The sequence below is a fragment of the Candoia aspera genome, chromosome 6 (genome assembly GCF_035149785.1).
Source record: "Candoia aspera isolate rCanAsp1 chromosome 6, rCanAsp1.hap2, whole genome shotgun sequence".
Taxonomy (NCBI): domain Eukaryota; kingdom Metazoa; phylum Chordata; class Lepidosauria; order Squamata; family Boidae; genus Candoia; species Candoia aspera.
In genome coordinates this window covers 75,655,894-75,681,342 of record NC_086158.1, presented here as the reverse complement: position 1 = coordinate 75,681,342, position 25,449 = coordinate 75,655,894, and the positions used below count along the sequence as shown (strand labels likewise).

Sequence of the window (25,449 nt, the reverse complement as noted above, 5' to 3'; positions counted from 1 at the left end):
CCATCCATCCATCCATCCATCCATCCACCCCCAAATTAAATCATATTCTTTTTTTAAAAAATGGTGGTTCTGGCAGCATGGTGGGCACCAAGGGAGATGCCTGTAGACATGTTAGGGACTATGGCATCTTCTCACAGTGGTACAGAAGCTACAGAAGAATATTCCACCAAAGCAAACCATTGTTTCTGAAAATGGCCAAACATCCTCAGGGAAGCCAACATCCAGGACTCAAAGGCAACTCTTGTCTTTCCTTCTTCTTTCCCACTAATAAGTATTCAGTGACATACTACCTTTGAATCCAGAGGGTTTATAATAATATCATGAACGCTATTCATCAAAACATTCATCCTCTTCCATACATTTATTTCATCCACATTTATTAAATCCACATTTAAGCCAGCGGCCATCACCACTGGCACTTGCCATATAATTATGCCATTTACACAGTGTGGGGAGCATCTAGTAAGGTGGTTGGCTCTTCTTCACTGGATGTTTCCAAAAGAATCTGGGGTAGACTTTTGTTGAGGATGTTTCAATTTGGATTCCTTCCGTGAGAAATGAGTTGGCCTAAATTTAATTAATGCATCATCAGGTAACATCATCAGTGCTCAGTGCATCAGTGCATCAGTGCCCTAGTCAGGAAATGAAACATCTGCAAGCAAACAACCAAGCTTGGAGAGCACCAAGGACTCCACATTAAGCCCTTCTGTTGGGCTCACTAGCCCCTCATTAGTTGGTTAAGATATAACCATTCCATCACACTATACATGAGGACCCAGAAGATCCCACAGATGTTATCTTCCTTTGACTGCTCAACTGGTCTTAACACAAAAATAGAACATTTTTTCCTATGGGTCAGTAGTTTTTTCTTTGATGCTTTGCTAGAATAAAATCAAACAGCACCCAAAGAAGCTTTCAGAGCAAATCAATTAAAAAAAAGAAATAATGAAACTTAATCCAATCACTTCAAATTCAGTGATTAAATTAACTATAATACAACTTAAAGCATTATTAAAAGAATTCAAAAGACTATTTAAAAAAAAACTCTTAATGTAGAATTGTAAGCCAAAATTGATATGTACAGTATGTCAAAGTTAGGAGGCAACAGAGAAGACCTTTCACTTTCAGACAGCTGAGGAATAAAAGAAATTATTTTCACTAGTCTTCTTTTTTGAGACAGACAGATCTCCAAATTTTATTTATTTATTTATTTATTGATCCATCCATCCATCCATCCATCCATCCATCCGATTTCTATAGCTCCCCATCTCAGCAAGTGACTCTGGGCGGCTTAGTTCCAGAGTCTTTGGAACTAAATCTTTGGAACTAAACACCTGCCTGCTATTCAACATCCATGCTTCAATTATTTTTTCCAAAATTAATTCAGAACAATGTAGTAAGCCACATGGAGATTCACATTATCCCCAAATGGTGTATGTGCTGATCTCATCCCCTGTTTTCTTAGAATCCAAGATTATGTGTAAATTTCAACTTAAGTTCAAGTGAATAGAAGTAAAAATCCACGCCAAGGATTTGGCTGCCCAGAAGACAATCCATTTGAATTAATTTCCTACTTTAACCTCAAGCTATTTTCCTAATAAAGAATCCACATAGGCACAAGCAGTAGTTCTCTTCCTCGCAAAATCAGTTTCATCAAAAGATACAGCAGATATCGGTCGGCAAGACTTTTCCCAATCAAGGAGTTACGGATGCTAGAATAGTATCCGTAGAGGGCAAAAAATAATCGTAGCAAATGACTGAGTCCTTCAGGATGGAAGGATGGAGGTCCCAAACCCCAAACCCCAAACCAGGTGGAAAAACAGCAGTTTTGCCCCAAAGCTGTAAAAGATGCCCAGGGAGTGCATTTGTATTGGGCTGGCAATAAAACGGAAAGTGCTGATCTGCCCACTGTATGCTACTACAATGAAACGGATCCAGTTGATATGGAGGTCCTCCTCTCAGACTGAGTCAGAAGTCATCAGCCAGTAGGGTGCAGACAGGATGAAACAGCTGTTACACCCAGCATGTTTCTGCAGCTGGAAGGTGTGTTCTGTTTATAAAAGCAGGTTTCCAGGCTTGTTTTGTCGGAAGAGAAAATACCATTGATGAGAGGACATCGGTAACTGGTGTGTATCACTTCAGGGGTATTATTCTGTGCTGGGTCCGAAATGAGAAGAGCAAAAGAAAGGAAAGCAACATTAACGTAAGTTCTGCCTTCCGCTGCATCAAGCAAAACGTATTTCTCAAAATGCTGTATTGATGAAATGGAATTTTCATATCTGGAAGGACCCATGTCTCATGGATCAATGTTTGGACATATGCCTGCTGGAGGAATCCTTTGGGGGATTTTATATAATTACTGATATTTAGCTCATGGAATCCCCCCTCCTCCTACCCATCTAGGTTTTTCCAGTTGAATTTTGGGTTTCCATATTCATCAAACCAAATTATTTTTCTATCAAAGTTTTCTGAATGTACAACTACTATTAAATATGAATTTAAAGATTAAATGTTAGATATATAAATGTGGTAGCTTTGCCTTGAATTTCTAAGAAAATACAGTATGTTTGTCATGAGTAAGGATGGCGAGCAGGGGGCTCCCATCCAGACTGTCAAGTGCATGCGTAGCACTGAGGAATTGTTTAGCCATTCAAAGAGACACAGAGCGGGACTGCCTTAACCCTGGGGGGTTATATGTCTGGGTTTTTCCCACACTTCTTCAGTTTGTTAGGATTCCTGTTAAGTACTAGCAATAAATATTAGAGACCAGTTCCTTGTCTCAGCGTGTTTCCTGGTTGTTAGGACAATGTTATTTTAAATATCACATGGATAACTTTTCTCTGTTTTATTTCACCTTTTAAGAAATAATGTAGGAAGAAATAGATATTTCTTTACAAGTACATCTCAGTGTGGCACAATATACAATTATGTCCTGCAATGTACATTCAAGAAAATGGCTTTCTGCAGAAAATAGAAAGTTGCACTTCAGTAGTTTAGGACTAAGTGCTCTTTGGGCCAAACACAGATATGATGTAATATCTGTGATCACTTTTGCTGATATTGTCACTTTGGAGTAATTGTGGGAGTTGCCAAACTGATTGGGGTAAGCTGTGTTGGGATTTATTTGCTACCTTTTTTGATCAATTTTATTTGACCGATGCCGAGGGAAAGCTGGAACTACTACTTGTGCCTATTTGATGTCTTGAGTAGGTAAATAGCTTTTAGTTGGAGTGGGAAATTTATTTGAATGCCTATATAATATTAAGAATCTATGCTGCTAATCTTCCTTCCTTCCTTCCTTCCTTCCTTCCTTCCTTCCTTCCTTCCTTCCTTCCTTCCTTCCTTCCTTCCTTCCTTCCTTCCTTCCTTCCTTTGTCCACCTACCAGCTACCTACCTACCAGCTACCTACCGATCATCTCTCTCTCTGTCTCATCTATCCTCTATCTATCTTCTGTCATCTATCTCTGGTCTACTTATTTTAGCTATCTCTGATCTACTTATTTTAGTTTTTAGAGCTATTTGGAAAAAATAAAACTGAAATACTAATTAAGGTACGTATAATTAAATGAAGTAGGATACAGTTTATAATTATACCATCCAAGTAAGCAGAGCAAAGCAGTCATTTTGCAGATGTGGAAATCTTTTCAGGAAATCTAATCCATAAATTATAGATTTCCAAGCCTTATCCTGGGGCTCTATTCAGATCAGGACATTTCCCATATTGAAACCAGAAGTATACAGGAGTTAAAGAACAGGTAACCCCAGTCTTAAATTACAGCCAGCTTTTTTTATAATGAGTGGTTGACTTCAAGTTTACTTTTTTCTTCATTGTATAATCTGACCTTGGGTTGTCACCAAAAGAAAAGTATAAAAAATGAAGTTAAGAAGATGTATCATGCGGGAATTATCTGGAAGATTATGAGTGATTGTGTATGTATTATTTAGGATTAAAAGTTCACCTAAGAGTCAACCGAAATCCCATCACTGAGGTGGTGGAAATGGATGATGCTAGGATTATGGGAAACAAACTTTTTACATCTCTAGCACAAGAAATGATCAGCCATGGCAGAATCTGCATGTGACTGTAGTCTTCAAATTCTTCCAAAGAAGGGGTGGGTGGGTCTCGTCTTGGGCAGCACAGCATCTTTATCTCTCTCCTCTCTGTCAGGTGGACAACAGAGAGCGAGAGGGCCATTTAGGGTGCATTTTATGCAATTAATACCATTTGCCCATTGAGTGGCATGTGGTATGCTGTCTGAAGGGTTTCCAGTCTCCACAAGATTTTACATAAGGCATCTTATATCTCACACCATACATCAATATGATTTTCGGTACATCACTACTGCAGAAGATTCTGTAGTAATTCTTCAGTCTATTACCATAGTCATTACTGTGTTTACATTATGCATTAAGTTTTCATTTTCTTCATCTTCCAAAGTTAGATTCCCTGATGCATACTTAATTATGTGACTTTTTATCAGCTGACTTCATTCTGACTTCATTTGTTTGTTTTCTCCCCCTGCCCCACTCCTTCTTAGCTGGTTTACATCCAAAGACATGCCTCTACTAAAATGGATGGTTGTTTTACATACCATGAATATATCTTGTGTTGTGTGAATATCCATAGACTTTCATGCAATTAATACTTTTTTCCCCATTGAGTGGTATGCTGTCTGAAGGGTTTCCTTTCTCCAAAGGTTTTAGCTAATATATCTTATATCTCACACCGTACAGTGATACAATTTTTGGTATATCGCTATTGCAGAAGATTCTCTGGTAAAAATATCTTCAGTCTATTACCTTAGTCATTATTGTGTATACATTAAGAATTAAGATTTCATTTTCTTCATCTTCCAAATTTAGCTTCTCTCATGTACACTTAATTATATAACTTTTTATAAGCTGACTTCATTTGTTTGTTTCTTTTCTCCTCCCCCCCCCCCCCCGCCCCCATCCTCCTTAGCTGGTTTACATCCAAAGACATGCCTCTACTAAAATGGATGGTTGTTTTACACACCATGAATATATCTTGTGGTTGTGTGAATATCCATAGACTTCTCTAATAGACATATATCAAAGCTGTACAAAGACTTCAAAAGGAGCACTTTGCAGAGCTTAGCGGATGTAAAGCACTCACCTCAATATATTAAAGTAGGTGTGCCCTTTGGCAGTCCTACATGGCTGCTTCAAAGGCTGTCCTGTGTGTGCAAGTACAATCCCACTCCATTTATTGCCCCAGCAGAAATGTCAGTAGTTAGCCACAATTTCTCTTTTACATAATGGTTTTCATTGGGTATGTCTACTATGAACCAGAGTGTGTATGTCTTTCTCCATGGCTAATTCCTCCATTGTTTTTTAGATGTTCCACCATGTGGATGTTGATTGCTGTGACAGCTACACAAGGAATTGTGAGTTCAGAAGAGTTGAACAGCAAAACAAATTTGAATCCTGAAACATTTATGAATATAGTAAGTTATGCCCGTAGAATAAGTAGTTATCATAGCTGTGTCATAGTGTAATCCTATACATGTGTATTCAAACTGGAAAGTAAGGAAGATGACCTTGATGGGGATATACAGGAGCTGTTGTCTAGGAAAAAGGGGCTAAAAGATTTTTAAAGTCCATGATGTCCACATAACATTGAGAAGTGGCTCGAACAGACACCTCCCTAATTCCCTCAACTGTAAGACAGAGAAGGAAGTCCAGCACATTCAGACTTACAAGATTCTGTTCTTACAGCCATTCTCAATAAAAATAGTTTCAGCTTTCCTGGGGAGTTGATTTCCTGGTCTGGTCTGCCATTAAACATATATAAAAAAACAGGCAGAACTTTGATCACACTGTCATGGCCACCATCTTGACTTTTTACCATACCTGGTGGACACCCCAAGTGCTGCCAAGAAAACTCTAGAAACATACCCATATAATCATCATGCGTTGATCTTGACTCAACGACATCTGCACTGTTTAATTTTTTAAAATCCATCCCTGATCAATTCTGCCAGCTATTACAGACTGTTTCTGTCTTTCTCTGATGAAATCATTTTCCAGATAACAGGACTTCCCTCCACCATGGATGTCCTAACCTCTGTGCAGGACCAAACTCACTACACTGGAATCCATTCCACATTATCTACTTGTCTTTCAATCTTTACAGAGTGAGAGAATCAGATATTGGGGCTATTGTTGTGAAGAATACGAGGTCCTTACAGAAGATGGCTATTACCTCAGTGTGAACAGAATTCCAGGAGGTAAAACAAAAACAGAAACAGAGCAAACATTTGGGGTCTGGGTAGTCCTTGGAAAGTAGACAGGGCAGTGGAGTAGTGCCAGCTTCCTTTATTGACACCAACCTCCATCATGTGTGCCATTCAGAAGAGTAGTAGCAAAACCTCACTTCCCACCCACCATACTTTGATGCACGTTCTGATCCCATGCACTGGGGGATGACAGGCTCCTCTTGGGGAGGAGTGAGACGTGGATGCTTTTCCTAGAGCAGAAAGAGCTGGAGATGTAGAGCTCTTCCAGTCAACGTTCCCTCCCTATCCCCATCCTAACAGTCTGACATAATGAGTGTTTTTCTTTTCCAGGCACAAAGTCTGCTATACTATTAATGCATGAAATAGGTCTGGAAGGTAGTGTCTGGATATCAAATTTACCCCACCAGAGCCTGGGCTTCATACTAGCAGATGCTGGGTATGATGTGTGGATTGGAAATAGCAGAGGAACTTTCTGGTCAAGAAGACATGAGAACCTTACAGTTAATGACCCAGAATTTTGGAATTTCAGGTTAGTATTTAAAGTGGAGCACCAGAAGCACTGCTCCTTAGTTGGACTGCATGTCAGGCTGCATCTCAAGAGTTCTCTGATGAAAAGGAATTGGTGGTGCCTCTTCAGGACCAGGTCAAATGGGAGCCTGGGGAATGACAGGCTCCTCTTGGGGAGGAGTGAGACGTGGATGCTTTTCCTAGAGCAGAAAGAGCTGGAGATGTAGAGCTCTTCCAGTCAACGTTCCCTCCCTATCCCCATCCTACCACCACTCTGTATTTGAGAATGCAGACAAGTCAGGCTGCAGAAACTAAGGCACGATAAAGAGCTGAGCAGAAGGGTTGTTAAAGCAGGATTACTCAAGATGATTATCAGTCAACTGATTATTTCACCAATTAATCAATTCAAGTGTCAGTTAAAGAATCTATTGACAGAAACTTCACTTGATAAGAAACTGTCGTTTTCTGAGCTAGTGCCTGCTTTCCTCTAGTCTTCCAAAAGGCAGACCAGCTTCTCGTTGGCCTGTGGAATTCACAGCAGGACACTGGGCAGCCTCCCACAACAGCTCATACTGGTGCTAAATAGCATGTGGAACAAGTAGGAATTTTGTGCTGTATCATAAGTCAGGTTTCCTGAGGCAGACCAGACCATGTCCACAATTATCCAGGAAGAGAGGAAGTGAGGTGGATGGTACATTAATATTATGACAATTCTATCCCAGACAACCAAACGCAGCAGCATAGACTGAAAGTGGACAGATTGTCAGAAGTGACTTTTGGTTAGGAAAATGGAATTCCTGTAGACCACAGACACTCAAACCACTTCACCTTCCAATCCTACCTTTTGGATTATGGGCAAGCCTATTGTGTGGATATACTATGCAACAATACAGATCCTATTGTGACTGCTGTTTTACACTTTTTGTTCCAAGTTGTTTTGTTGCAATTAGCAATTACTGCCCTGAAAAGCAATTCTCTCTTCTCTTCCTCCAGATCGATTTGTTGTTTGCAGATGGTTACCTTTTTCTTCTGTTGGTTAAATATACTTGCTAATGATTTGCAGAGGGAAAAGCCATAGAACATGATTGGATTGATTATGTGCCATCATATTGGTGTCAATGCTTAGTGACCACACAGATAGATTTTTTCCAGGATGATCTGTCCTCAAACTGGTCATTCAGGTCTCCCCATGTGCACCCATTGCTGCAGTAATTGAGTCCATCCACCTTGCTGCTGGTCTTCCTCTTCTTCTCTTTCCTTCCATTTTCCCAGCGTTATAGACTTCTCCAGAGAGGTAGGTCTTTGCAGAATGTGTCCAAAGTAGGATATTTTGAGCTTGGTCATTTGTGCCTCAAGTGAGAACTCTGGGTTGAATAGCACACAATACAAATTATATTTTACATGGTGTCAGCACCTGATCATCCGAGCATTCACACAATCACAGTCAGGAGGCTGGGATTCCTTTAAGTGTTTTAATGAAGCATAATGAATGGTACAGAAGGCAAGCTGTGAATAAAGATTTCCCACTCAAACCTAACTTAAAACTACATTCCCTTAGTTAGTCCCCTTTCCCATGAAACCATGTCACCCCCCCTCCCATCCAGATGGTATTCCTGGCATATCTCAACCCCATGTCCCTGATGTCTTCCATAGCCATAATAAACCACTTCACACTCCAACTTCACACTCCCTCCCATCTGGTGACACGGATTCCGTTCCTTGGAGAAGGAAATGATGATGGATGCTCTGACAAGGGCTTCTGTGAAACCTTTGATCGGGGGGATCTGACATACCACCCCTGCCAAGAAAGACTAAAGAAACAATCAGATATCACATAAAATTAAGCAATGAGGTTAGTAAGGAGAGGGCTTAGAAGGATACTTTGCATGAAACTTTTTGGTTAAAAGAGGAGCATTAACATGACGTGCATTAACCCACTCAGGATGTGGAAAATGCTTCCATTGAATCAAGTACTGTAAAGATTTGTGAAAAAAATGAGAGTCCACAATGACTTTAACTTCAAAATGCTGATGGCCATTGTCCATGATGGGTGGAGGGGTTGCTGCAGGCTGGCGCCACTTAGAACGTTCCAGTGCAGGAACTTAGAACGTTCCAACAAGATCGCCCACTTTAAATTTCCACTCTGGGTGCCTGTGACAGTCAGCAAACTTTTTCTGAGTTTCATGGGTGTGATCTAACGCCTGGCGGGTGACCGGCCAATTAGTGGCAATCTGTGCAGCCCAGTTGGCTCCTGAGGATTGCAACTGAAGTTCAGGTATTGGAACGAAGTCCTGGCCATAAACAATATGAAAAGGGGAAAACCCAGTGCTTTGGTGAACTGCATTATTATCAGCAACCTCAGCAAAAGGGAGGAGGTCCACCCAATCGTCCTGTTGGAAGCTAATGTAGCAGCGTAAGAATTGCTCTCAAGTAGACCGAGCTCGTTCAGTTGCTCCGTCCGTCTCCGGATGGCTCGAGGAGCTGAGGGATTGCTGGGCACCAATTAATTTCAAAAATGCGTGCCAAAATTTGGAGGTAAATTGGACGCCTCTGTCAGACATTACATGCATGGGACACCCGTGAATTTTATAGATATGCATGAGAAATAGTTCAGCTAATTGCTGAGCAGTTGGGAGTTTAGCACAAGGTATAAAATGAGCCTGCTTGGAAAACAAATCAATTACAGTCCAAATAACAGTCTTGTTTTTACTCTCAGGTAAATCCACAATAAAATCCATGGCGATTTCTTTCCATGGAGCCTTGGGGGAGGCTACGGGTTGTAAAAGTCCTTGCGGTTCCCCCCCCCCCCTTCTCTTCGTTTCGGCACAGATGTGGCATGAGGTGACGTAGAACTGTACATCAGCGTGAAGGGAGGGCCACCAAAATTGGCACCTCACCAAGTGTAGAGTTTTTGTGAAGGCAAAATGACCTGCAGATTTAATATCATAGGAACGGTGCAAAATTGTCTGGCGAAGAGACTCAGTCATGTAGATTTTGCCATTACAATACCAGACGTTGTCAATTTCAGTTAATTGGGCTTTGTTACATTGTAGCCAGGGATCGTTAGGGAGTGCCTGAAGCAGTTCCCCTTTCAGGTCAGCCTGCACTTTCACTTTCTGGGCTACTGCTTGTTTGCATGTTACGCAAGCCATTCCAAGCTGTTTCTGAGAGAAAACTGTGTCTACAATTTGAGTTTGGGCAGTGTGATATTTCAGGAGTCTAGAAAGTGCATCAGCAAGACAATTCCTCTTGCCAGGAAGGAAATTTAGGGTAAAATTAAAATGGCTAAAAAATTGAGCCCAACGAATTTGCTTGCCATTCAATTTCCTGGGGGTTTGTAAAGCTTGGAGGTTTTTGTGATCAGTCCAAACCTCAAAGGGAGAACGAGCACCCTCTCGCAAATGCCTCCGATGTGTGAGAGCAGTCTTTACAGCAAAAGCTTCTTTTTCCCAAATGGGCCAGTTGTGCTCAGAGTCTGAAAATTTGCGTGAGAGGTATGCGCAGGGGCAGGGAAAACCTGTTTCATCTTTTTGCACCAAAACTTCCCCGATAGCTGAGTCAGAAGCATATGCTGGCACAATAAAGGGGAGAGTTGGGTCTGCATGAGCCAGAATGGGTTCTCTAGAAAAAGAAGCTTTAAATGGTCAAAAGCTGTTTGACAATCAGAAGTCCAGGCAAGTTTAGCTCCCGGGGAGGTAACTTTCTGGGTTTCCCCCCTTCCTCTAGTTTTCAACAAGTCAGTTAGAGGCAAAGCAATTTGAGCAATTTGGGGGATAAAATTTCTATAGAAATTTGTGAAGCCTAGAAAACTTTGAAGTTGATGCCTAGTGTGAGGGGGTTCCCACCCCATGATGTCCTGTACTTTGGCAGGATCCATTTCGATCTCCTTGGAAGAAATACGATAGCCTAAATAGTCCAGCTGGGACTTGTGGGACTCACATTTGGAGAGCTTGGCATACAGCTTAGCACCTCTCAGTTTGCGCAAGACTTTCTTAACAAGCTGAATGTGGTCTTTGAAGTTGTCCAAATAGATTAAAATGTCATCTAAGTAAACCAGGACCCCTTTGTACAAATGCTCACAGAGGACCTCATTGATATATTGCATACACACTCCCAGGGCCCCTGCTAACCCAAATGGGAGGACCTTGTATTGATAGGAACCTAGAGGGCAGTTAAATGCTGTCTTCCATTCGTGCCCCTCCTGAATTTGAATCTAAAGTAGGCTTCTCTGAGGTCAAGTTTGGTAAATATTTTTCCCTTTGATAGGTGTGATAACATGTCTTTCATTAAGGGGAGGGGTATTGATTGTTTATTGAGATGGCATTTATTCCACAGCAATCCATGCAGAGTCTCAGAGAGCCATCTTTTTTTCACCCAGAAGAGCACTGGGGCTGCCAAAGGTGAATTGGTTGGCTCAATGAACCCCCTGTCTAAATTTTTGTCAATGAATTCCCTGAGAACGTGTTTCTCAGTTTCAGACATAGCGTACATTTTTGGCTTAGGTAGTTTAGCCTTTGGGTCAATTTCAATGGCACAGTCAGTTTTTCTGTGAGGAGGCAATTGGTCACACTCTTTCTCATCGAACACATCAAGAAAGTCTGTATACTCGGGTGGAATGTCGGGCTGTGCCGGAGGTTCTGCTGCAGGGGTGTGGTTGAGGAGGGTGCTGGCTACATTCTGCCCAGGTTGTGGTACAGTAAAGAGGTTGCCAGCCCCATTTTTAAACAATAAAGCACCTGAGTCCCAGTCGATTTGTGGCATTCTACTCTTTAGCCACGGGAGTCCCAGGATGATAGAATAGTTGGCAATAGGGGCTACAATAAATTGCAAGGTTTCTTTATGCCCCCCCAACCTCAGGGCCAAAGTCTCAGTCCGGAATTCCATGGGTCCCCCGTGGGTAACTGAACCGTCCATCTGAGTGAAAATAATTGGATTTTTAAGTCTTTTGGTTTTAAGGCTCAGTGTGTCAATTAGGGTGGGGTGAATCAAGCATTTTGTGCACCCTGAGTCTAACATAGCTGTCAAATTGGCTTTGTGCCAGGTTCTTAAATCTTTTAGTTCTACTTTCACCAGAAAGGTGGGGCAATGTTCACCCACCAAAGGGTCTTCCTTGTTGTCTATCTCTGAAGTAGGCATGCTGCACCCTGGAGTTTCCACCTGCTCGTGGGCGTGATTTAGAAAAGCTGAAATTCGTTTCCCGCTGGCTCCAGTTCCTCCTGTTTGGAGTCTTCGCCAGAGTCAATCAGGGACTTCACCTCTGGATCCTTTCAGGCTAGCGCCATTGCAGTGGCTGCCTTCCATCTAGTCAGTGGGGTTTTAGCCGGTTTGGTTGCTCCTTTTGGTGCGTCTGGCTCCCTGCATGGGCATTCTGCTGCTCTGTGGGTGTCCTTCCCACATTTGAAACAGCTGCCCCTGGCCGGTCTTTCTGGGGGGGGGGGTCTCCACGGCAGAGCACCCATCTCAGGATTTCTGGCTGCAAGCCCCCTTTGAAGTAATCAATCTTACTGGTTTCCGACCAGTCCATAACTTTTCTGGCAAGAGCTTTGAACTCCATGGGATACTCTGCCATGGTCCTTCCCCCTTGCCTAAGTTGCTGGATACCTGTCTTCACCTTCATCTTGTGGAGTGGGTCTTCAAACTGGTCTCTCAGTGCCCTCATGAAGTCATGCAGGATGTTCAGCTGTGGGGCCATGGCATTGTGCAGTTGCACAAACCACTCCACCGCAGGTCCCCGGAGTCTGGTGCCTACCTGGCTCACTTTCTTGTACTCAGTGGGAAAGCAAGACCCATATTCCTTCATGTATATGGACACATTGGTCAAGAAGAACGCCAACGGTCATGGGTCTCCATCAAACTTAACTTGTACGTCCCTCGGGGTCGCCGCTGGTGTCGCCCCGCTGGGCAGAGCTCTCCCCCAGTCACCTTGGCTCTCTGGGTAGCCTCCACTCTGCCAGCGTCTCACTGGGGATTCAAAATCACGGGTTGGGGTTGGGGTACGTCGTCTTGCTCGTGATTCCGGCGACACCACTCTGGATAGCTGAGTTGAGATTTCTGCCAAGGGGTACGCCATGGTCTCCAGGGTTCTTGATACCTGCTGCAACACCACTTCCATAGCAGACATCCTTGCCTCCCGGCTCCGCATTTCTTGCAGAGTTCCATTGGGATCTGATATGGTCCCATGCGACCACGGACTCTGCACCCTTACTTGTGCCTCCACGGCTGGAGGGGGTCTTCCCTCTTCCTCTCTGGCACTGGGCTGGGAAGGACCCATCTGTGATTCTTCTATAATAACGCTTGGCATCTGAGGCTCTCTCACAAAATTGAGGGAATGGAAGGAACTTTCCAACCCCATAGTGTTGAGCCGGGGTTCCATCTTGCACTCGCTGTCCCCACTCCCTGAGCTCTCCTCTGTCTCAACTTTTTCTTCTTCCAGTTTGGCGTACAGCACTGTCCTCTGCGATGATGGTAAAAGCGATGGCTGCTTAGCCCGGGATTTTCCGTGTTTAAGCATGGTTCGTCAACTCTCAGCTGATTACTGGCTCAGGAAGAGTTTTTGAAAAGATGGGATTCCCAGCTTAATGTCAGCACCTGATCATCCGAGCATTCACACAATCACAGTCAGGAGGCTGGGATTCCTTTAAGTGTTTTAATGAAGCATAATGAACGGTACAGAGAGCAAGCTGCGAATAAAGATTTCCCACTCAAACCTAACTTAAAACTACATTCCCTTAGTTATTCCCCTTTCCCATGAAACCATGTCACCCCCCCTCCCATCCAGATGGTATTCCTGGCATATCTCAACCCCATGTCCTTGATGTCTTCCATAGCCATAATAAACCACTTCACACTCCAACTTCACACTCCCTCCCAACTGGTGACATGGATTCCGTTCCTTGGAGAAGGAAATGATGGTGGATGCTCCGATAAGGGTTTTTTGTAAAACTTTTAATTGGGGGGATCTGACACATGGCATCTGTACATTTGCAGCTTCCATGAAGTGGGCATCTATGATCTTACTGCCATGACAGAGTTTATTCTGCAGAAGACTGGACAGCAGGAAATATATTATGCTTGCCATGCTGCGGGATGTACAATAGGTAGGTTGATGATCAACTTTGCCACTCCTTTCTCAGGAAGTGTTTCCTGCTCTTGATGATGTCTGTAAAATCAGCTGCCAATTTCACAGGTCATAAAGACCGAGGAGACAAACTTGTTGTCAGCTATATAATACCCTAAGAATTGGAGTCAAAGGTATTGATCCAGTGTTGAAAGTACTTCTGACTGCCTGAAGAATAGAGATGCCTTCCTAGCAGTGACTAAATGGTTGAACACTGAATAGCAAAGACTTGGAGTTTTCCCACACTCAGCTGCCTAGAGTTTTACACTCTAGAGTCTAGAGCATAAAACCCCAAATTATTTCTTTGGAAAATAGCCCATTCATAGCTTTATAGGTTTTATTAGTTTCATATTTGTCTTCTTTCTTCTTTCCTGACTTTTTTCCAGTGAACTCACAATGACTGTGCCTTTCCCCAGCCTGGTACAATTTTTAATTCATGGCGGCTAACCACGCAGTGTCTCTCAACATTTGGAAAATTATTTTTATTAACCCCAACTGGAAACCCTTTTCAGATCATGTCACACTTCTGATGGTATCAAAGGGAGAGTGACAAGGTGATGTCTCCTTCCCCAGCCTCATTGTCCCGAGATGAATTCCTGAACTGAGAGTAGGAGGAGGAATTGTGCACTAACTGAGATATGCAAATTAGAATGAATGAATCTATATTACTGGGTTAAGCATATATGTGATTGGCACATGTGATTTATGAGTTGAGACATGGGAGGATTCTATGAGGTAATAGGATGGAACTACAAGAACAATATTGTCTTGAAATAACAATGACCGCATTCCATGAACCTAGTTACTTCCAAGGGAGTTAATTTTATGGATGTATCTTATCTTGGTCTTACTTTCCAGAGCCTGTGCTCACCTCCTTGTATCTTCTCCCAGCTTTACCCACATTCCTTGGCCTTCTAAGTATTTTTATGGCTGAGCCTGCAGAGTTTATGGTTTCCCAAGTCCCTGGGAAGGTAATCGAGGGAGGGAGATGTTCTGCTTGCCCTAACCAATGCCACCTTTTCTCCTGCAGAGCACAATCAGGAGAATGTGAAGCTCATTGATTGACCTTGGCCAGTCACTGCCTTTCAGCCTAGCTCAGGGGCTTATTGTGGAATGTGTTCCTGAAAGTGGGTGGTGGTGGTGGTGTGGTGGAGTTCAGAGCTGCTGCTCCTTCCCAAGAGGGAGGTGGCACATTCCAGGGAGCTAAAAGATGGTACAGTCCAGATTCCACTGGTGGAAAAGTAAGGAGGCTCAAGGTGCCTCCTTAGACTCATCAATGATTATTTACCCATCGGGCTTATAGCGTACCTTTAGCCTGGCAAGATTTTCTGTCCTATGGTAAGAGCAATAAAGAAACTAGAGTTGCACTGATGGCTCAGCATGATTCTTCGCCGATTCCTGACATCTTGTTACTGACATCTTTTCTCCTGCAGAGCACAGTCAGGAGAACATGAAGCTCATGAAATAATCTTGGCCAATTACTTTCTTTCCTCCTAGCTCAGAGGATTATTGTGAAGCTGAAACCAACCTGAGCTCCCTGTAGAAACAATTAAGAAAAATAGAATAAACATGTAAACAATGGTCAATGTGTAACCTAAGCCAAGGGATTATAAACTTCATTGACATCATCCTAGGTAGCTGATTGTTTGAAACAATAAGGACTCTATTCAAAACCCTAAGGCTGACTTTTACATGTGATATGAGGCAATCCAATGGAGTCTATGTAGAGGGTTCAGTGGCACTTATTCCATGATAGGAATGCATGTGGTAAAAACATTGTTGCCCGTGAATACAGAATTTTTTCCTCTGCACTCAGAAAGGTGCTAAAATAAAATATCTTTGTGTTTTCCCAGGTATGGTTGGATTTTCCATCCTCCCACACCTGGCTGAGAAAATCAAGATGTTTTTTGCCCTGGGTCCTGCATATACATTCCATGAAAGCATAGCTCCCTTACCACAAATTGGACGTTTGCCAGCAGTATTAATCAAGGTATGTGCATTAAAGGTGATCCTGCCAGCAAAGCTTTGAAGACGTAAGTGCTAACTTGAGGCTGGGGAAGACTTTCCGAAGCTGGAGAGCAGTAAGTGACATCTGGGTGGTGGGTAGGGGAAACTGCCTACTGATGTTCAAGTGCGAAGAAATGTTTTGAGCGCGTGGCCCAGTACCTTTCAGGTTCAGGAAGCCAAAGGCAAACTGACACACTCAGCATCTACCTCCCAGTTCACTAAAATTATTCTGGAGCAGAGAGCTCAGTGTTGTTCCATGAGGTGACAGGGTGCTTCTGGGTGATGTCCTACAGGGAAGATGGTTTCCCAGAATGGCTGCATCAATCAGCTGCCCCTCATATCCTGCCCATTTTCCCATTTTGTGACCGTTTTCCTAATGTTTGCCACTAATATCTGTATATTGAGTGAATGGCTTTGTTTCAAATAAAAATAAACCTTAAAATTAAAAAAAAAAAAAAAAAACCAGCCACCACCTAAAAAGTAACCCTTCGCCTTCCTCTCTGAAGCCATTGCACTTTCCATGGGAAGCCAAAGGCTGTCACAATTTCAGTGAAAGAGGAAGGCCCAGTGAGAGGTGGGACCGCATTCAAAATCTGGATTGGTTTTTAATCACCTGGACTGAACTTACAGCACTGTACCATTACATTTGAGTTTTACTGTATTGGCCACAGTCTCTGTTACTCAGTTTTAACGTATGTCCAGTAATGATTCTTAGTCCCTTAATATTATACATACATACGTATACATATACATATAAATCTTCAGCAAAGGATCGTTACCTTGTCGTGGTGCTGGAGCTTGAGCACCTCAATGATGCCATGAGCTAAACCGTGAAGGGCCACCCAAGACGGGAAGGTCATGACAGAGAGGTCAGACTAAATGCGATCCCTGGGGAAGGTAATGGCAACCCACCCCAGTATTCTTGCCGTGAAAACTAAATGGATCAGTACAACCAGAGATATGTCGGTATACCATTGGAAGGTGAGACCCCCAGGTCGGAAGATGGTCAAAATGCTACTGGGGAGGAACAGAGGATGAGTTCAACTAGCCCCAGACGTGATGACGCAGCTAGCTCAAAGCCGAAAGCACGGCTAGCGGCCGACGGTGCTGGTGGTGAACGGCGAATCCGATGTTCTAAGGATCAACACACCATTGGAACCTGGAATGTAAGATCTATGAGCCAGGGCAAATTGGATGTGGTTATTGGTGAGATGTCAAGATTAAAGATAGACATTCTGGGCGTCAGTGAACTGAAATGGACTGGAATGGGCCACTTCACATCAAATGACCACCAGATCTACTACTGTGGACAAGAGGACCACAGAAGAAATGGAGTAGCCTTCATAATTAATAGTAAAGTGGCTAAAGCAGTGCTTGAATATGGTCCAAAAAATGACAGAATGATCTCAATTCGAATTCAGGGCAAGCCATCTAACATCACAGTGATCCAAATATACGCCCCAACCACAAATGCTGAAGAAGCTGAAGTAGAGCAGTTCTATGAGGATCTGCAGCACCTACTGGACAACACGCCTAAAAGAGATGTTATTTTCATCACAGGAGACTGGAATGCTAAGGTGGGCAGTCAAATGACACCTGGAATTACAGGTAAGTATGGCCTGGGAGAACAAAATGAAGCAGGACATAGGCTGATAGAATTTTGCCAAGACAATTCACTCTGCATAACAAACACTCTCTTCCAACAACCTAAGAGACGGCTTTATACATGGACTTCACCAGATGGACAACACCGAAATCAGATTGATTACATCCTTTGCAGCCAAATGTGGCGGACATCTGTACAGTCGGTAAAAACAAGGCCTGGAGCTGACTGTAGTTCAGATCACGAACTTCTTCTTGCACAATTTAGGATCAGACTAAAGAGATTAGGGAAGACCCACAGATCAGCTAGATATGAGCTCACTAATATTCCTAAGGAATATGCAGTGGAGGTGAAGAATAGATTTAAGGGACTGGACTTAGTAGATAGGGTCCCGGAAGAACTCTGGACAGAAGTTGGCAGCATTGTTCAGGAGGCAGCAACAAAATACATCCCAAAGAAAGAGAAAACCAAGAAGGCAAAATGGCTGTCTGCTGAGACACTAGAAGTAGCCCAAGAAAGAAGGAAAGCAAAAGGCAGCAGTGATAGGGGGAGATATGCCCAATTAAATGCAAAATTCCAGAGGTTAGACAGAAGAGATAAGGAATTATTTTTAAACAAGCAATGCGCGGAAGTGGAAGAAGACAATAGAATAAGAAGGACAAGAGACCTCTTCCAGAAAATTAGAAACATTGGAGGTAAATTCCAGGCAAAAATGGGTATGATCAAAAACAAAGATGGCAAGGACCTAACAGAAGAAGAAGAGATCAAGAAAAGGTGGCAAGAATATACAGAAGACCTGTATAGGAAGGATAACAATATCGGGGATAGCTTTGACGGTGTGGTCAGTGAGCTAGAGCCAGACATCCTGAAGAGTGAGGTTGAGTGGGCCTTAAGAAGCATTGCTAATAACAAGGCAACAGGAGACGACGGCATCCCAGCTGAACTGTTCAAAACCTTGCAATATGATGCTGTCAAGGTAATGCATGCTATATGCCAGCAAATTTGGAAAACACAAGAATGGCCATCAGACTGGAAAAAATCAACTTATATCCCCATACCAAAAAAGGGAAACACTAAAGAATGTTCAAACTATCGAACAGTGGCACTCATTTCACATGCCAGTAAGGTAATGCTCAAGATCCTGCAAGGTAGACTTCAGCAGTTCATGGAGCGAGAATTGCCAGATGTACAAGCTGGGTTTAGAAAAGGCAGAGGAACTAGGGACCAAATTGCCAATATCCGCTGGATAATGGAAAAAGCCAGGGAGTTTCAGAAAAACATCTATTTCTGTTTTATTGACTATTCTAAAGCCTTTGACTGTGTGGACCATAACAAATTGTGGCAAGTTCTTAGTGGTATGGGGATACCAAGTCATCTTGTATGCCTCCTGAAGAATCTGTATAACGACCAAGTAGCAACAGTAAGAACAGACCACGGAACAACAGACTGGTTTAAGATTGGGAAAGGAGTACGGCAGGGCTGTATCCTCTCACCCTACCTATTCAACTTGTATGCAGAACACATCATGCGACAAGCTGGCCTTGAGGAATCCAAGGCTGGAGTTAAAATCGCTGGAAGAAACATTAACAATCTCAGATATGCAGATGATACCATTTGATGGCTGAAAGCGAAGAGGAACTGAGGAGCCTTATGATGAAGGTGAAAGAAGAAAGTGCAAAAGCTGGTTTGCAGCTAAACCTCAAAAAAACCAAGATTATGGCAACCAGCTTGACTGATAACTGGCAAATAGAGGGAGAAAATGTAGAAGCAGTGAAAGACTTTGTATTCCTAGGTGCGAAGATTACTGCAGATGCTGACTGCAGTCAGGAAATCAGAAGACGCTTAATCCTTGGAAGAAGAGCAATGACAAATCTCGATAAAATAGTTAAGAGCAGAGACATCACACTGACAACAAAGGTCCGCATAGTTAAAGCAATGGTGTTCCCCGTAGTAACATATGGCTGCGAGAGCTGGACCATACGGAAGGCTGAGCGAAGGAAGATTGATCCTTTGGAACTGTGGTGTTGGAGGAAAATTCTGAGAGTGCCTTGGACTGCAAGAAGATCAAACCAGTCCATCCTCCAGGAAATAAAGCCAGACTGCTCACTTGAGGGAATGATATTAAAGGCCAAACTGAAATACTTTGGTCACATAATGGGAAGACAGGACACCCTGGAGAAGATGCTGATGCTAGGGAGAGTGGAAGGCAAAAGGAAGAGGGGCCGACCAAGGGCAAGGTGGATGGATGATATTCTAGAGGTGACGGACTCATCCCTGAGGGAGCTGGGGGTGTTGACGACCGACAGGAAGCTCTGGCGTGGGCTGGTCCATGCAGTCACGAAGAGTCGGAAGCGACTAAACGAATAAACAACAACAACATACATATACATATACATATACATATACATATACATATACATATACAATATAATATAATATAATATAATATAATATAATATAATATAATATAATATAATTATATATGAATTATATTATATTGTTCATAACTAATTAATGATAGTTTAGAAAGCTATAACATCCATGACACTTTAAAATTCCTGGCTTATTTTTCTGTATTATATTCTTTTACCCTTTTTTTTCACATTCTCTCGTTTATATGGTGATTTCAATAAATTAAAAGAAAAAAAAAAGAATTGAGTAAAAGGACCTTTGAATCTGAGCCTGGCTCCTTTCCCCTGTTGAGTCCAGCAGCCGGTCCTTTCTCCCCAGACTGCTGCAAGAACCCAAACAGGGTTGGGGCTCCTTTGAGGAATCCATTCAATAAAATTCATACAATTCTTAAAGGAGCCACAACTTTATTTTCATGCTCCTATGAAATCCTGGAAAATGAACAAGCTGCTGTAAGGAACAGGAAGGAAGTGCTAGGCTTGTATCCCACATATGATGTATGTGGGATATAATTCAAACAAATAAATAAAGAAATAAGCAAGCATTTATTTGATTGCATTATCTAATGACTGGCATGTTTTGACCTGGAATATCCATTTGTTTACATCATTTGAGAAACCCATATACTGTATTTCTAAAATGTACAGGCGTATAGAAAATTCATAATTCTTTTTAAAAAAAGAAACTAAGGAGGATTCTTTATAAATGGTGTGTCAGATCAAGACCAAATTCTATTTAGAACTCTGAAAATGGGAAAAACAATGAAATGGGAAGAATCTCAAAAAAATATTTTGTATGGTCCAGAGCTGTTTTCTTAAACTAAAGATTTTCAATGATCAAGATTCTTATTCTGTCAATTCTTTGTTTAAGAAATAAATTGGAAGGATTCACAGGAAAAATAATTCCTTGGTCTTACAGCTCATATTTGGGAACAAGGAATTTTGTCTGCTGAGTCCACCCCTGAGAGCGTTTTTGGCCCAAAAGTGCGGCTGCACACCAGCTGATGAAGTCTGCAAACTAGTACTTTCTCTGCTTAGTGGATTTAATCTGAAAAATTTAAATGAGGTATTTATATGTGTTTTAAAAGGTTATGTTTATCATTGTTATAACTTGTGAGATGTTAATAACTTGCTGGAAAATGAAGCTTTATCTAGGAGGTTCTCACACTTATGTAGTTAAAGACTTAATGAGTCCAGAATAATCCAGAGTTTGCAGAACAAAGTACATTTCTGGAAAGAACAGGGAGTTCCCATGGGACCTCAGTGAGGCAGAGGCGCTCTGGTAGAAAAGTAGCCGGGGGTCTGACATACAATCTCAAGGTTGGATTGGGCAAGGCTTAATAGGCTGGTCGAGCTTGGCTGGGAAATATAAAAAGATATGGGCACTGTAGTTGTTGGGAGGCATCCCACTGAACATGTCTCGAGTCTTCTGTAATAAGGGGCTTTAAGTTGCAGCTGCCTAGATTTCATTGAAAGACAAGGAAAAAATGGCTGATGGTAAGATCTGTGCAACAGTGGAGCAGTCTACCCTGAGAAGTTGTGGGTTCTCCACTCTGGAGGTTTTTAAGAAGAAACTGGGCAGTCACCATACGAGGGTGGTTTAATTGGCTTTCCTGTACATTGCAGAAGACTGGACTAAAGGATCCTTATGATCCCTTTCAGTTTCATAATTCTATGATCCTATCAATTCAGTCCTAGCCTAGGACACTCAACTTGAGTGGGCAAAGTATGCATGAAGTGTGTGTGTGAAGTGTGGAGTTTTTAGATCAGATCATAAAGCAGATAGACCTAAATCTGGGTGTGTTCTATCCCAGCGGTGCTCTTTGTCCTTTGGTGTGACATACTGTGTTATGCTATTTTGAAGGATTATGCTCTTTCTGTCCTTATTAGATATTGTATTAAAACACTAAATGTTAATAGGTTCTAAATTATTTATGACAATTTAACATAATCTTCTAATTTCCTCTGGATATCTATCTTCTCCTCTCCTCTTCTCCCTCCCCTCCCCCCTTCATTTTTTCCTTCCTTCCTTCCTCGCTCCCTCCCTCCTCCCTCCTGCCCTTCCTCCCTTCCACCTTTCTGCTCTTCCTCCCTCTCTTCCTCCCCTTCCTTCCCTTCTTTCTTTTCAGTTTTTTTCTTTTTCTTTCTAGATTCTTTTGTTTCATCCTTTTTAGTTTTTATCTATATGTTGAATTTTTTTAAAAAATAAAGCTCTCTTTTTTAAAAAACATTATAGATCTAAATCTGGGTGTGTTTCTATGCCTGTGTCTCTGGATGAAAAGAAAAATTAAAAAATAGTGCCAATGGTGCTTTTTGTCCTTTGGCGTGACATGCTGTGTTAAACTATCCTGAAGTATTATGCTTTTTCTGTCCTTATTAGACACTGCATTCAAACACTAAAAAATAAACCAAAACGTTCTAAATTATTTATGACAATTTAACATAATCTTCAAATTTCATCAGGATATCTATCTTCTCCCCTCCCCCTGCCCTCATTCCCCCTCGTTCTAAACAGTCTTTTCTTTACAGAGCCGGTCGGATGTCTATGTCTCCCATTTCCCAGATTATACTTCTGTGAAAAATGTAATCCACTGGGCCCAGGTAAGACTGAGGGACTGATTTTGATGACTGAATTCAACAAATGCTCTCAGCCTTTAAGGAAAAGGTTCCCAAGGTCAGTTAAAAATAATCCTAAGGTAGTCTGTTGAGAAGCACAATAGGAATAAGACAAAAACAAGATAAGCGGGACAAATGCTGGTCAAAGCAGTTCAGCTGATTCTTCATAGAAAACAACATTTGGTTGATGATGGAAAGCCATGTGAGCAGACCTCTCTCACAATTGTCACACGTCTCAGTTCTTCTGGTGACAGCACCTGGAGAAGATCTGAAAAGTATAGGCAGATACACATGGGAAAAAGTAGCCTTTGAGTATCCAGGACTTTGAAGCTAAAAATTAGCCGTTGGAATTGTGTTCTAAAATGGATTAGTACGCAAAAGGCTGTTAAGAAAGAGAATGTGGCTAGACTAAAGATATTTAGTCTAATCCAAAGGTGAGTGGGGGTTTTTACATCTAGATGGCACATTGTTTTTATCTTGAGTACCAAAGAAAGAAGGGGTGTGGTTGACTGCAAGATCAAACCCTGGCCAGTGATGCATCTACAGAAAGGGAAAAGGGCAGGGTTTTGACCTTTCTGACCCACCCATCTACCCTGAAGATGTCCCTGGATGCATGTGGCTTTCACGCCAAAGCCTGTACAAGTATGATTTTTTCATGTCAGCTACCTGGAAAGAGTTTTTTTAAAATGAAAACTTCTGAAAGTCCTTCTGGGGCATGTAATACTTTGTATGCTGAACACATAGCAAACACAAAGACTAAATATTACAAGGTGTGAATAATTGTGTGTGAAAAACTGGGTCAGCCATGCCAGAATGCCTTGCTGTGAAATCCTGGATTTTATCTTGGCCTGTCTGTAGTTAGGAAAGTGGAAATTATGAGTTGACTTGTAAGAAGCTGTCTGCTTATGAAAAAAAACGCCCACCACACACTCTTTTACCATAAACAAAATGGCTGACAGTAGCATTGGAAAGGAGCATGGTGTGATACTGTAGGTCAAATACCTTAGATAACATCCATCTGTAAGAAAGCTGGCTGTATGGAGGTGAGTAACTACAGGGAAACTACTGAAATTGGGAGTTGTCTCAGTGCCTTCTCGATGGAGCTAAGTCCAATTTAGATGATAGGGAGGTATGATTGGGAAGAGATTCTCCATAGGTACCGTCTTTATACTTTATTATTATTATTTTAATAACACAGAGAGAAATAGGGTTACTCATGTCTCTATTGTGTTCTCTTTCTTGTTTCAGTTAATTAAAACTGGGCTTTTCAGATATTTTGACTATGGCTCAAGGAACATAGATATATATAACCAGGTAGGTTATGCTGGAATTTGACAGCTCTGTAAGGTAGGATTTGCTGGATTTTTCCATTTGAAAAAAGACAAATAATGAACATTTGATTTCTAAATCCCATACTGTAATGATTACTTTTTGCCAAGCTGCCAGATTACCCTGAAAAAAAGACTTTTATCCTGTTTACATAAAAATAAAGTATAACTAATTAATAAGTATTGATGAATTGAAAAGTTCCCGATGTTCTGGAAAACTCCAGTAATTAAAAGTTGTCCAACATAGACATTGTTTTGGGAAAATAGTAAGGATAGAAGTGGAAGGATATGGGAAGACGAAGGTTACATATGTTTCTCTAGAATGTCTGATTCAGACAGGACATAAGGTAAATACAAATGCCCAAGGAAGTATGAAGAAAGAGGAGAAGGAGGACAGAAGGAGAAGGAAGGAAAGGAGAAAGACAAATTCAGGGTCAAAGTCCCTTGGTGGAATTCCCACCCTTGTGTTGAATTTTGCTCTAGGAGAGTTTCCAGTGCCATTTCTTTTCTCACAACATTTTCCTTTCCTCAGACAAGTCCGCCGTTCTACAGGATAGAAGCAATGACTGTGCCAGTTGCTATGTGGAGTGGAGGACAGGATTGGGTTGTCCGGCTGAGTGAAACTGCACAGTTACACTCCCGAATTCCTAATCTTGTTTATGACAAGGAGTTGCCTGATTGGACCCACTGGGACTTTATTTGGGGCATTGATGCTCACCAACATGCATACAATGAACTCCTTGGCTTAATGGAGAAATATCTATGAAACCACCTGGAATGAAACTTTCATTTCTCTTACTGTATCTGTGGTCATGCCAGAGATCCAAGTAGCTGTTGTTCCCTGTGTTTGCCAGCTTCAAAGGTTTGCCACTGACCTGCCTGGAGAATAGCAAGATAATAGAAAGATTCCCACAAGACAGGATGATTCTAGTGGTTATCCTGTCATGTTCCACGTTTCAATGATCTGTGCACATCGTAACGTTTCACATGTCAAACCTTTTTACTGTGTATATTCACATTGCTTCATGCTGGTCTTTTCCATTCCTGCCCTCCTCTTTGTTTTCCAACACTGGAATGTATGTTTGGGTTTGCAAGCCTGTTCAAGGTTACTTTCCCAGGCCCGTGTAACGGTTGCTAGCACCTGGGAGGGGGTGCTGGCTGTCATGCATTCGGGGCGGGACTGGTTTGAACGCAAGGCTTTTAAGTTTGTATTTGGCGCGCTTTTGCTCATTCTCAGCTTTCTCTGTATTTGCATACTAGTCCTTTAATAAATCAGTTATCTTTAAGCCCGAGCTTGTGAGACTGAGTATGTGGGATTAGGCAACCATTACATAAAGCTGAGAATCATTTAATTCATCTCCTGCTAGCCCCATCCAAACGTTGGATAAACGGGAGCGCTAGCGATGACCGACCAACAGCTTCGCGTGAGTGAAGGGAGCGAGGAAGAGCCGGATTCGACAAGGACCCGACCCACTCTAACTTCGAGAACGCAAAGAGCAGCACGTCGAGAAATGCGGGAAGTTCAATTAGATGAGTTGCTGCTATCCATGCAGGAGAGCCTCAGGAGTGAACACCAATCCGTAGGGGAAGTGGCACAGGGGA

At 42.1% G+C, this 25,449-nt stretch overlaps 1 protein-coding gene across 2 annotated transcripts; it reads left to right on the top strand.

Annotated features, from left to right (window-relative positions):
• Positions 1 to 2,009: 2,009 nt before the first annotated feature.
• LOC134500253 (lipase member M-like) lies at positions 2,010 to 25,133 on the top strand. 2 transcript variants are annotated; one of them, XM_063307443.1, is made up of 10 exons: positions 2,010 to 2,203; positions 5,361 to 5,469; positions 6,159 to 6,252; positions 6,592 to 6,790; positions 13,756 to 13,865; positions 15,739 to 15,875; positions 20,823 to 20,969; positions 22,433 to 22,504; positions 23,768 to 23,833; positions 24,380 to 25,133. In XM_063307443.1, the coding sequence occupies exons 1-10, from the start codon at positions 2,169 to 2,171 to the stop codon at positions 24,611 to 24,613; spliced, it is 1,203 nt and encodes a 400-aa protein (XP_063163513.1). In that variant the 5' UTR covers positions 2,010 to 2,168; the 3' UTR covers positions 24,614 to 25,133. The 2 variants fall into 2 exon arrangements, with proteins under 2 accessions (XP_063163513.1, XP_063163512.1); XM_063307442.1 differs by lacking the exon at positions 2,010 to 2,203 and having other exon boundaries at positions 4,124 to 5,469.
• Positions 25,134 to 25,449: the final 316 nt, after the last annotated feature.

Coding starts and splice junctions, on each gene's coding strand:
- LOC134500253 (XM_063307442.1), top strand. CDS start 5,281: ATGGTTTTCATTGGGTATGTCTACTATGAACCAGAGTGTGTATGTCTT. Junction 5,470..6,158: donor CTGAAACATTTATGAATATA/GTAAGTTATGCC, acceptor CAATCTTTACAG/AGTGAGAGAATCAGATATTG. Junction 22,505..23,767: donor ATGTAATCCACTGGGCCCAG/GTAAGACTGAGG, acceptor TTCTTGTTTCAG/TTAATTAAAACTGGGCTTTT.